This window comes from Ictalurus punctatus, chromosome 21 (genome assembly GCF_001660625.3).
Source record: "Ictalurus punctatus breed USDA103 chromosome 21, Coco_2.0, whole genome shotgun sequence".
NCBI classification, from domain to species: Eukaryota; Metazoa; Chordata; class Actinopteri; order Siluriformes; family Ictaluridae; genus Ictalurus; species Ictalurus punctatus.
This window is the reverse complement of record NC_030436.2, coordinates 8,923,916-8,936,196: the sequence shown is the minus strand read 5'-3', so window position 1 is coordinate 8,936,196 and position 12,281 is coordinate 8,923,916. Positions and strand designations below refer to the sequence as shown.

The following is a 12,281-nucleotide window of genomic DNA, read 5'->3' as shown; positions in this document are numbered from 1 at the left end:
CCCCCAAACTAATTAACAGAAGACACATATTCAGGGATAAAACCAACCCTTGTGAAAAATTCAGCTTGTTCCGACCCCAAGCTAGTCAAACTGGTAGAATATCTTTGCCACCTGGTGAATGTTGGGAGTCGGTGCCACTAATACTACATAGACAAGTTATTTCTAAGAAGATAACACCACACTAAGATAATTAGAGACTCTCAAACATGTATTAATCACGTCAACAAAGTAAGGAATAAGGAAGTTGGGAAATATCTAAGACAGTCTAGTAGTTTGACATGCTCGGCCTGTATTTTGGCAACACGTCACTGGTCAGATCAAGACAGATTTTTCATAATTTTCCTATATATATATATATATATATGAACCAAAATCCACGCTAATAAAGACTATAAAATAAGGTGAACCATGCAGGACCTCCCAAAATTAGACTCATATAATGTCATCATTTTATCGGCCAAGTTTAAGGCTCTCAGTAATGAATGGCCATGAATCCATCCATCCATTTTCCATGCTACTCATCTTACACAGGGTCACACAGGGGCCATGAGTCTATCCCAGGGGACACCCTGGAAGGGGTGCCAACCCTTCGCAGGGCACAATCACACACTGCGGACAATTCGGAAATGCCAATCAGCCTACAACGCACTGTCTTTGGACCGGGAGGAAACCGGAGTACTCAGAGGAAACCCCCACAGCAAGTGGAGAACATGCAAGCTCTGCATGCAGGGCGGAGGCAGGATTCGAATGCCAACCCCAGAGGTGCGAGGCAAACGTGCTACCCACTAAGCACCCCATGAATCCGACTACGCATTTTTTTTCATTAACTGAAATCTTACTTACATTTATTTATTTTTTGGTTCAGTTATTTTTAACAGAGAAATGGCTTCATATCTGGGAGTCCACCTGTGGCGCAAAGCGCACTTTTGAAAATACTATTAAAGTAGCAAAAGATGAGTAGGATAAGATTTGGGATTAAACAGGAACAAATAGTACACTAACTGATGGAAGGTAGTATAGTGACGTAGACATAATTAGTAGAGTAGTATGCGGGTATGTGCAGAGCAGAGCAGAGCGCGCGCGCTGGGGAGAGAGAGAGAGAGAGAGAGAGAGAGGTGTGCCTGTGAGTTTCCCCACAGTTGCCTTCATGGAGCTGAAGCGCGGACTGATGTAGAGGAGAGATGACATGGTATCTTTGCGCCAGCTCTGACTACTACATTTGCGCTCAGCCATCCATCGCTCCTCTCCTTCATCTCCTCCTTGTCCTTCTCTATCCTCTTCTCCACTTGTTCTGCTGCCAAAACCGCGACCAGGACCTCCTTCATGCCTGAACGAGGACATCACCTTCCAAACGGACATCTCGTTTCCCCTGCTCGCCCCAGTGCTCCTGCGCTTACTTGACGTGAGTACGGACAAGTCCGACGTTTCCATCCGTTCCTGTCGTTCCGTGTACACCACAGTATGTAAACTGCTAGGCTGTGCCAATACTTGTAGCGTTTGGTTTTATTACACGTCTGCTTTCCGTGTCACTTCTTAACAGCAAAAGTACTGTACAAGCCGACATGTACATAGCCTATTTGCAGCTTAACAGGTCGCTTTAATTCCGTTATTGAAATGAATTTCCTCGGTTTCCATCCCCTTCTTGGCAGGAGCACAGTGACAGTGTTTGTGTCACTGTAGGTCTGCATCATAACTCAACAGGTATCAGGTATCTACAAGTACTACAGGTTCTGCGCATTCATCCAAACACACACTTTTTTCATGGAGTATTTTACATTTCCAACACATGGACAAAACAACCGCATAATAAAGCATAAATCATAATATTGGCAAAATAAAATTCTTGTATAATGATATTGTATGACTACGTTTATTTCACCAAAGTCCTTCTCTTAAATAACACCATCTTTGTATAGAGTTCATTAATCAGGGAGTTTTAGTCACTGACTTTTCTAACCAGGTCAGTCTTTTTTTCCCCGTACTTCTGCTACGTGCCGTAAATATACATAGAACAATGACAGTACAGTAAAGTGACATTGAAAACATGAAACAGGGGCAACAAAGATAACAGCTTAACTACTTTACGCACTAAAGAGGAAAAATAGCTTCTTGAAACTGCAAACTGAATCATCGGATTAGCTAAAATCTTGGGGATGGTGTGGAAAAGTGTGCAAGCGCACAGTCCTCCTTTTGCTTTGACCTAGTCCCTAGATAGCCTTAGAAGTGTCCTTGCTTAAAAGACCTAAGAGGCTTCACATTATTACATAAGGGAGAGCAAATTAAAAATATCTTCAGCCCTTATAATGGAATGTACGATGCAAAGCTTTCTGCATGAGCACCAGTTATTTAAAATCAACCCTAAAAGTCGCAGGAAGATGATGAATGGTTCGTTTAGTCTTTGTGAGAAGATGAGCTGCTGCGTTCTGGACTAATTAGAGATGGACCCGAGCTCTTTGACTAAGTGCCGATGATTGCAGAAGTCCTATCGTCGATGCCTAAATGATTTCCTGAAAGGATAAGATATGTCTGATCTTAGTGGAAAAAAAGACAGGACTGAGGACAGAATTTGAAGAAGGAATAGAAAAAAATGAAAGTCAAAGAAAGAGCCATTTGCAGTTTGAAAGAGTTCTCGTTTGCACCGGTCCAACTGTTTTCCATTTTTATCATAATGATCAGATAGCGATCTTCTCTTAGTATCCAAGCCGACGCGGACTATGTTCACGGTCCATGTCGTGCCAGAAACACAACGCACCTCCATGACCATCATATATATCTGGAGATTTAATTGGAAAATAAATCAGTCCAGTCCAGTCTGACCCTGTGTTTCAGGATGCCATTAGCCAAAATAAGATAGTATCAGATGAGTACATCCATTCATACATTCTTCTTTGTTTATCTTTCTGGTAAGAACCCTTAAAGTTTTAATGTAGAACCCCACAAAGGAGTGTTTCCCTCTCAGAGAGGTTTCCATGTAGATCCCATTTGCAAAGCTCTCTTCAAAAAACTGTAGTCAAATCGAATCCAGTCCACTATTATCTGAAACTGTAATGGAAACACTATTTCTGTACCACTAGTCTGATTATGCTTATTTTCTTTCCACTTTCAAAGGTTATGACTAATCTCGGGGAAGCTTATATTTGAAGGACCCTGTGTTGGAGTCACTATGGCAACGGGAGTAGCGGCATGGCTCCCTTTTGCACGGGCTGCCGCCATTGGTTGGATGCCAGTTGCCAACTGCCCCATGCCCGCCGCACCCAGGGATCACACTAAGAAACAGGACGAGCTGATCATCTTGAACGTCAGTGGGCGCCGCTTCCAGACCTGGAGGACTACGCTGGACCGTTACCCTGACACCCTGCTCGGCAGCACCGAGAAAGAATTCTTCTATAATGAGGAGACAAAGGAGTATTTCTTCGACCGTGATCCGGATGCCTTCCGCAGCGTGCTCAACTTTTATCGTACAGGTAAGCTCCACTATCCTCGACATGAGTGCATCTCGGCCTACGACGAGGAGCTCGCCTTCTTCGGGATCATCCCAGAGATCATCGGCGACTGTTGTTATGAAGAGTACAAGGACCGCAAACGGGAGAACGCTGAGCGCTTCATGGATGACCAGGAAGAAAACAAAGAAGGCAAGCTGCCTAATATGAACTTTCGCGAAACTATGTGGAGAGCCTTTGAGAACCCGCATACCAGCACCATGGCCCTGGTGTTCTACTACGTCACCGGCTTCTTCATCGCTGTTTCTGTTATCACCAATGTAGTAGAAACTGTCCCTTGTGGCTCGACGCCAAGCCAGAAGGATGTACCATGCGGCGAACGCTACACCGTGGCTTTCTTCTGTATGGACACGGCATGCGTGATGATCTTCACAGTGGAGTACCTGCTTCGTCTTTTTGCCGCGCCTAGCCGCTACCGCTTCATGCGCTCGGTCATGAGTATCATCGATGTGGTGGCCATCTTGCCCTACTACATTGGCTTGGTCATGACTGACAATGAGGATGTGAGCGGCGCCTTTGTCACATTGCGTGTCTTCCGTGTTTTCCGCATCTTCAAGTTCTCGCGCCATTCGCAAGGCCTTCGCATCCTGGGATACACACTTAAGAGCTGTGCCTCTGAGCTCGGCTTCCTCCTGTTCTCCCTCACCATGGCCATCATCATCTTTGCCACGGTTATGTTCTACGCTGAGAAGGGATCAAGCTCGAGCAAGTTCACTAGCATTCCTGCGTCGTTCTGGTACACCATCGTCACAATGACCACGCTTGGGTAAGTGGAGCTAACAAACTAGCAAAAGATTTCCTTGATTCCAAAGAACTGGAGCATATTTGGGATATATTTTATACACTGGCCTTATATTATAGATCTCTCTCTTACTGGGTATCAGCACCACCAGTCTGGGAGGGAACTGTGAGAACCTACGAGTTCCTCAGGGATAGTTTGTAGTTTCCTGAAACCTGTTTTAGACTGTCTAATTTTTACTTCTAATTATGACTTCTCACACTGTACAAGATCTCAAAACCTAAATCTTGACTGAATTCTACAACAGGCTGTGTGATAGCACATGTTCTGCTTATCAGATTAATAGCTGAAGATCCTCTAATAATAGACCTGCGTTAAAAACACACTATGTTCTGCTTACATCATCAATCATGAGTTCAGACAGTAGTGCAGGCTGCCAGACAAATCACAGGTTTATATTAATGTGCTTATTCTAATACATTATCGCTTCTATAGTAACAATTCATACACAGGGACTTGTATGGTAGACATTTCACATAATCTAAAAACAAACAAACAAACAGACAAAAAAGGCCTAACTACAGATATTCTGAAGGTTTCCGTACGGAGATGGTTAACATTTTTTGAAGGAGTCTCCAGTGTCAGCACTGGAGACACTGCTAGCGCAAGCGATTACAGGAGCTCACTTGTTTTGTGGACAATCCACAACATTAAATTTAGCTATAAATGAATCAAATGACATTTTAAAAGATGTTAGCATTAGTATATTTCTGTGGTAGAAGAGGAATAAAACACTTGCTGTTGTAGGAAAATAGGAAAACTTTTGGGCAGTAAGAGTACTGTAACTTTGCTTCCATCAGGATGCATCATGCTACCACTTTACTGATTATTTTCCTATAAAAGCACATCCTGAAGAGCTTTATTCCTTACTAAATTACTAATATTATCTACTTACACTTTTAAGCCAGGGTGGCTTCTCACTGTTGACACCCAATGCTGCTCTCTACAGTACATTGCATGTCCATAAACATAGTTTGGATGATAACCAAACTAAGCAAATGGGGATTTATTCATCAGCAGGTGGTTGAGTTTAGGGTAAATGTGAACATATTGATGATCTGCATTCAGAACAAATTTGTCAGAACAAAATGATTCTTTGCATGTACAGTAAAATCTCTTCTTTTGAGTTTAGAGCAGATATCACATAACCCAAATGATGTAATGCATTTGGTCATTCAATCTTGTGTTTATACACAGAGTGCTTATTGTCATGTGACGGGAGCAAAAGTGGAAAATGGACCGAGGCCATAACGGCTATGAGTAAACAAGAGCTGAAGCGAAGGCATACACTGTGGCTTCACAAAGGCGCAGTGGGTATGAGTAACTGTCAGAGTGACTAATAGTAGGTACAACTACATCTGCTAACAAATATAAACCTTCATCATGATATCTGCCATTTACTGTGGCGCGAGCAAACCGAATAAGGACATAACCACTGGAGGATACACAGTACAGGCTTTGCTGTGTGTATATGTGCTGCTTAGGTATAAGAGCACTGAAGAGCCTTATAAGAGAAGTTTGATTTCAATTTATTGGGTGGTTATGACACAGGTTAATTCATCAGAAAATTATGGGTTTGGAAGCAGGAATGAAAATTCTTCATCGGGTAAAGAGTAACGTCATATTAGCTGCTCGTGATATTGGATGTGTGGCTGAAATCTAATATCTGTCAATTGACACAATCCGATTACTCAGTAGACGAAGTGTTTCCTCTGAATACCAACCATGTTAAACTGAAAAGTTGTAACTAGGGCTGGGCAATGTGTCACAATATGCATTTCTGAAATATCATGGATATTGTGATATCCCTTTATATATTATTTTGTTTTTGTTTACATGTAATTGAATTTTTTTTATTCATTAATTTATTTAAAAGTGACTAAGCAGGAGATTTGATGTTGAATTTCTGAAGTTAATCTTTAAGATTAAGTAAAAAAATGTTGTAATGTTTTTCCTATTTTTCAGTGTTTTTTATTGGTAGTTTTAAATATAAAATAAATAAATAAAATGGATTTATGTAGGCATCTACAAAACATGACAGACAGTTTTTTCCCCATGCAAACATAAAGTAATATTGTGATGCATATCATGTATCGAGAATTGTGATATGATAATTCTGTCATATCGTCCACCCCTAGCTGTAACCCTTTCACTCAACAAACAAACAAACAAACAAAAAAACCCATTTTGTGTAATCTGTACATCGCTTAGCCAATGTGTGCATCATCTATCCACTTTTACAGTTTCCTCCCTTTTGTAGGAAAAAAAAAAAGATGAGTAAATAATCTACCTTGTTCACGCTCATTACATGCAGCTTCTCAATCAGCTGATGACAAGTTACGGATGTCTGAAAAAATATCAGCTCAAATCCAGGAGAGCAAATCCAGGGGGCGTGCCAAATTGCGCAGCCACTTGACATGACCGTCACCGATTGGCTACATGATTCTACAGTCTGGGTTAGAAAGAAATCAGCCCTCGCTTCTTCATACCATTCTGTGTATTTTTCATAACGACCAATAGGATTAAGCGTTTCCCGTTACAGCTGAAATGCTGCATATTGACTGATGGCAGCAACACAGTACAAAACAAGCGTACCGACCGGACTGACCTGGAAAATGATTTGAAACAGATCTGTTTTGCATGAAACATCAAATTGACATCAAATTGACAAATGATCTGTCTTGTTTTATCGCAAAAGCTAAACCCTTGTCAAAGACCGATTTCCTCAGAGTCGAGGTATAACCCGAATGTAAAAAAAAATCCGTTTGCTTGATGAAAGGTTTGAGATGAATGTCGTCCCGTTTATAATACACTAGAGATGAGAATGATACAAGGTCATGTTTTTGATGATTGGGAGAAAATAAAATATATTCAGTGTGAATGTCACCCCGCAGTCTCGCAGCTGTTTCTGCAGCAGTTCAGAACAAGTCACGCTTTAAAACCGATACGTCAGTTTTATTTAAGTGTTTGAGATGTTTGAATATCTCCAACTTACTGTAATTATTGCTTGCTCTTTCCTTCACAATCACACTCGCAATCACTCACTCTTTCTCTTTGTCATGGACAAGACAAACAAATCCAGACCCATTTTCTCCAAATCTGATCATTTACCAATTCCCACCTTCTAATTTCCCCTTATCATATGATAGGTAAATAATTTCTATGCTTTTATTACAATTCATTATTCTGTCTAATGGGAGATTGAATTATTTGTATTATATTTTAGTTTGTTTGGTGTTTTATTATTATTATTATTATTATTATTATTATTATTATTATTTTATTCTGTGGGTATTTTGGGTTTTGGGTGTATCCATTGTGAAGCCAAAGGCAAATTTCCAGAAGCATCGCATTGCCTCTGGGAAGAAACGGATACCTTGTGCACTTCTGTCTCTGGTGTTCTTTTGTAATTCAACAGGTTGTCATTAAAATTTCACCACTGTCCTCTTTTTCAAGAAACATTATTGATATTTAAAACGTGGCCTAAGGGAAGCTTTCTTCAGTGGCGGTGTTGTGCTTTATCATCGCGTTGTTTGTTTTCTGGTAATTGCTGAACTAATTGTTACACTGGTATGTTGTTAAAGGTTGTTAGGAAGGAAGTAGTGGAATTTAAATTACCTCAATTAACCAGCAGTTTTGTTTTTTTCCGTGTTTGTTTAAGGTCAGGTCAGCGGTGAGGTTTTCCATGGATAGAAACATTCTTCAAATGAATAAAATAACAATTGCAACAAAAGAAAGAAAAAAAAAGGCTAAGTAACCTCAGGGGATTAATGTGGGTGTATAGACACAACCCAACTGACCTTGTCTTTAAATAACGGAAATTATTATGTGCGGAGACCATCTGCCCCATCCACATGCTGCCACGCAAAATGAATGTAAGGACCAAATTGTGATGTCTAGACGACTGGGGCAGAGGATCTCCAAAATGGCAGGTCCTGTGGGGTGTTCCTGGTATGCAGTGGTTAGTATCTACCAGAAGTGTTCCAAGTAAGAGCAACTGGTGAACTGGTGAGTGACAGGGTCATGAGCACCCAAGGCTCACTGATGTGTGTGCGGAGCGAAGGCTAGCCTGTCTGGTCCAATCCCACAGAAGAGGTCCTGTAGCACAAACTGCTGAAAGAGTTTATGCTGGTTATAATAGAAAGGAGTCAGAACTCACAGTGCATCACAGCTTACTGCGTGTGGCGCTGAGTAGCTGGAGACCGATCAGAGTGCCCATGCTGACCCCTGTCCACTGCCGAAAGCACCTACAATGGGCACGTTAGCGTCAAAAATGGACCATGGAGCAATGGAAGAAGGTGGCCTGGTCTGGTGAATCATTTGGGTTTTTTTTACATCATGTGGACGGCCGGGTGCATGTGCATTGCTTGTCTGGGGAAGAGATGGCATCAGGATGCACTATGGGAGGCAGTTTGATGTTCTGCTGGGAATCCTTGGGTCCTGGCATGTACCACTTACCTAAACATTGTTGTAGACTAAGTACATGTCTTCATAGCAACGGTATTCCCTAATAGCAGTGGCTTCTTTCAGCAGGATAATGCGCCCTTCCACACTGCAAAAAATTGTTCAGGAACGGTTTGAGGAATGACAAAGACTTCAAGGTGTTGACTCGGCCTCCAAATTCCTCAGATCTCAATCCGATCGAGCGTCTGTGAGACAAAAAAGTCCGATCCACAGAGACTCCACCTCACAACTTACAACAGGACTTACTGCTAACGTCTTGGTTCCAGATATCACAGCACACATTCAGAGGTCTTGTGGAGTCTCAATGGATCAGACCTGTTTTGGCGGCATCAAGGGAACCTACACAATATTAGGCAGGTGGTTTTAATGTTATGGCTGTATAAAATAAATTCCTGCCCTTTAATGAGGCTAACGTGCCAGGTTTGTTCCTCCAACAAATGGCACTCAAAGCGAGCTTTATCCGTTATTAAAATTCATCAGATAGTCAACCTTAACGGAACACCGATAGGATATTTTTAGATCATTTATTTATTTATTTATTTATTTATATATTTTATTTTTTTGCCACCTGGAGTGAACCGGTAATGCTTTTGTGTGATTGCGATTTTATTATTTATTTATCTACTTTATTAATGGCCTCAATTGACATTCATTAATTCCTCCTACATAACAGGGAAAAAATGAACTCTTTCTCAGTCATGGTCTTGTTGAGCTTGATGAGGTAAAATCAGACGAAGGTAGGAGACTGCTTATTTTGCATAACGGGTAACAAAAGCAGTGCTTTTGCGTTCGCATCAATGACACTGATTTCAGCGTTTCAGCTTTTTTTTCCCTGCAGCTTCTCTGCATTTAAATGACTGGCAGCTAGAGGCAGCTGTTTGAGTTGGAAGAACGTGTGTGGATTCATGCCATCTAAGAGGCATCCTGTAGACCACACACACACACACACACACACACACACACACACACACACACACACACACATCTGATCTGATCTGAGAAATAACCCAGCATTGGCAGTATGTCGAGTGGTGTCACCAAGGGAGTGTTTTTTTATTTCCTCCTTAGCAGCTCTATAAACCAGAGAAAAGCATCCGCCAAGAGCATAACAGCGTAACACAATTAAAATAATTAGGAATTCATATTTTATTCATGTCCCCTGTGCTGGCACTTGTTATTCCAGTCACACACAAATCATAAACAGGCCCTCCGTCTCGACTGAGGATTGCTGAAAAAGCGCAGAGCAGGGTTTTTTTTTTCTTTCTTTCTTTTTTCTTCTTCGTCCTGAAACGCTGAAAGCAGGATGTCTTCTCAGCCGACGAGACTTTTTGCATCACAGCGGCATGACTCTGAACTTGGCATGATCTCACTTTTACACTTGTACTGGAGCTTTTTCAAAGTGGAGGTGTATAACGCTGATATATATCCATTGTATTCACATAGTACCTGTTTATATTATATATTATAAGCACACTGCTACACTCTGCATTTTAATATATTAAATCACACATCACACCACCGGATTGCACCACTACACACCCTGAAGTCCCTCCAGGATTAGCAGAAATGAACGCAAAACCAAGCAAACTTTACAATATTCTGATGAGCTTGCAATTTTTCAAAATTCCCACAGATTATCTGCAGATTTGGGCCCAGACGCGTCATTCGATTAAACGCGCATTCGATTAAAGACCTCTTCGATTCATGTGCATCGAGCATGAGTACAGCTAAACGGTCTCATTTACAGTACCAGCAAACACCACATCACAGTGAAAGAGCATGCAAAACATTGTTGTGCGATTTCACGTTCAAGTAGTTTTGCGCAAAAAGAAAGCACAGAAAACTTTTTAAGAAGTTGCCTCGCAAATTTTTTTTGAAAAAGTTGCAGCAAAATCAAGCCGCAACAATGACAAAAAAACTCGGCTAAATCGAAATCCTGTACGGACTGACAGAGGTTTGCTTTAAGCTTTTTTTTTTCATCTGTTTATAGTTACATTTAAGTCTGCGAAACAAGTTAGTTCCTGTTATTAAGTACAGTACATTACAGTACTGTAGCGCCACACGGCCTCTCTCTTGACATTAATAAGACATTCATAAAAAAACCCTGCTGCTTGTCATGTTACAGAGAAACCTCAAAACGTAACCTCTTTACCTCAAAACACTGACACTGGAGACTCCTTCCAAAAAATCTCTACAACTTTACGTGGAGCGTCCGCACACAAATCCCCATGTAAGTTGTTACGACAGTATACAAACAGTAATGTATTCGAACGAGCACATTGAACCTTGCAGCTGAAACTATTATGCTGTTATGGGAACCGTTTCCACACCTTCTGGAACAATCAGATTCGAGAATTCTGTGAAATAACCATTAACAAACGACATATTATATGACAACCCTTACATACTGTATGTGATGAATTTTTATACTTTGATTGCGCTTTTATTTAGCATCAGCTGTCAATTTGAGCATCCTGTGCACAGAACTGATGTTTGCTGCTATTTCTGGACCATCACGGGCGTTGTTGTAGACTAATGGCAGCTGTTTATCTTCTCAAGGCTGATTGATAGCGCAGCTCTTTACTGAAATGGGGAATATTCAGCCTTTTTTTCGCTGTGACTCAAAAAAAAAGCATCAGTTATCTTTCCCTTTCCTTTTTAGTTTCGCAGTGATGTTTTAGGTGTTGGGACAAGGGGACAGACAATCAAACCGAGCCATTTCTGGCCTGAATGAAGCAGCATGAGATTGATTGCACTGTGTATCTACAGTACGTCCTGTTTAAAATGCTAGTTATAAGATCAGGTTTGGGAGAAACTGTAAATCAGATTATTCAAACGATGCAGTGAATGTAGGTGATAAAGTTTGAATGAGCTTCAGCGTGAATAATGCATTCGCTGCAGTGTATTTGAGCACACACCAATTCTGGGGTTTTTCATCCACATCAGATTAGAAGTATTTTTGTGGAACCGAGCACAACAGACCCTCCACTGGTAAGAGATATACACAGGTAGTGAAATGAAGAAGTTAGAAGCGAGGTTAGGGCTGATTTCTTTCTAGCCCAAACTGTAGAATCACACAGCCTACCAGTGACTGACATGTCAGGTGATTCCAGAGTATTTAATACACCTACTAGGTGTATTCATCTCCATTTGGGCTATTTTTCAGATACATCCATAACACGTGAACAGCAGTTATTGAAGGTGGATTATGCATTCTTTTGGTTTCCCAAAAATGCTTTTGGAGAAGAAATTAAAAGTATATAGACTAAACATACACTGACCATCCATCCATCCGCCATACTGCTTATCCTACACAGGGTCACGGGGAGCCTGGAGCCTATCCCAGGGGCCTCAGGGCACAAGGCGGGGGACATCCTGGACGGGGTGCCAATGCATCGCAGGGCACAATCGCACACACATTTACACACAATGGACAATTTGGAAATGCCAATCAACCTACAACACATGTCTTTGGACTGGAGGAGGATACTGGAGTACCCAGAGGAAACCCCCGCAGC

At 41.3% G+C, this 12,281-nt stretch overlaps 1 protein-coding gene across 3 annotated transcripts in view; it reads left to right on the top strand.

The window, feature by feature from the left end:
* Positions 1–1,129: 1,129 nt before the first annotated feature.
* Positions 1,130–12,281, top strand: part of LOC108280988 (potassium voltage-gated channel subfamily D member 3) — a 96,570-nt gene continuing 85,418 nt past the window's right edge. For 2 of the 3 annotated variants that reach the window (XM_017496502.3, XM_017496499.3), the window contains exons 1-2: positions 1,131–1,402; positions 3,109–4,266. In XM_017496502.3, coding sequence (XP_017351991.1) covers positions 3,164–4,266 — 1,103 coding nt within the window. In that variant the 5' untranslated portion in view covers positions 1,131–1,402; positions 3,109–3,163. Of the gene's footprint in view, positions 1,403–3,108; positions 4,267–12,281 lie in introns of all 3 variants that reach the window. The other variant, XM_017496504.3, reaches the window with a different exon arrangement.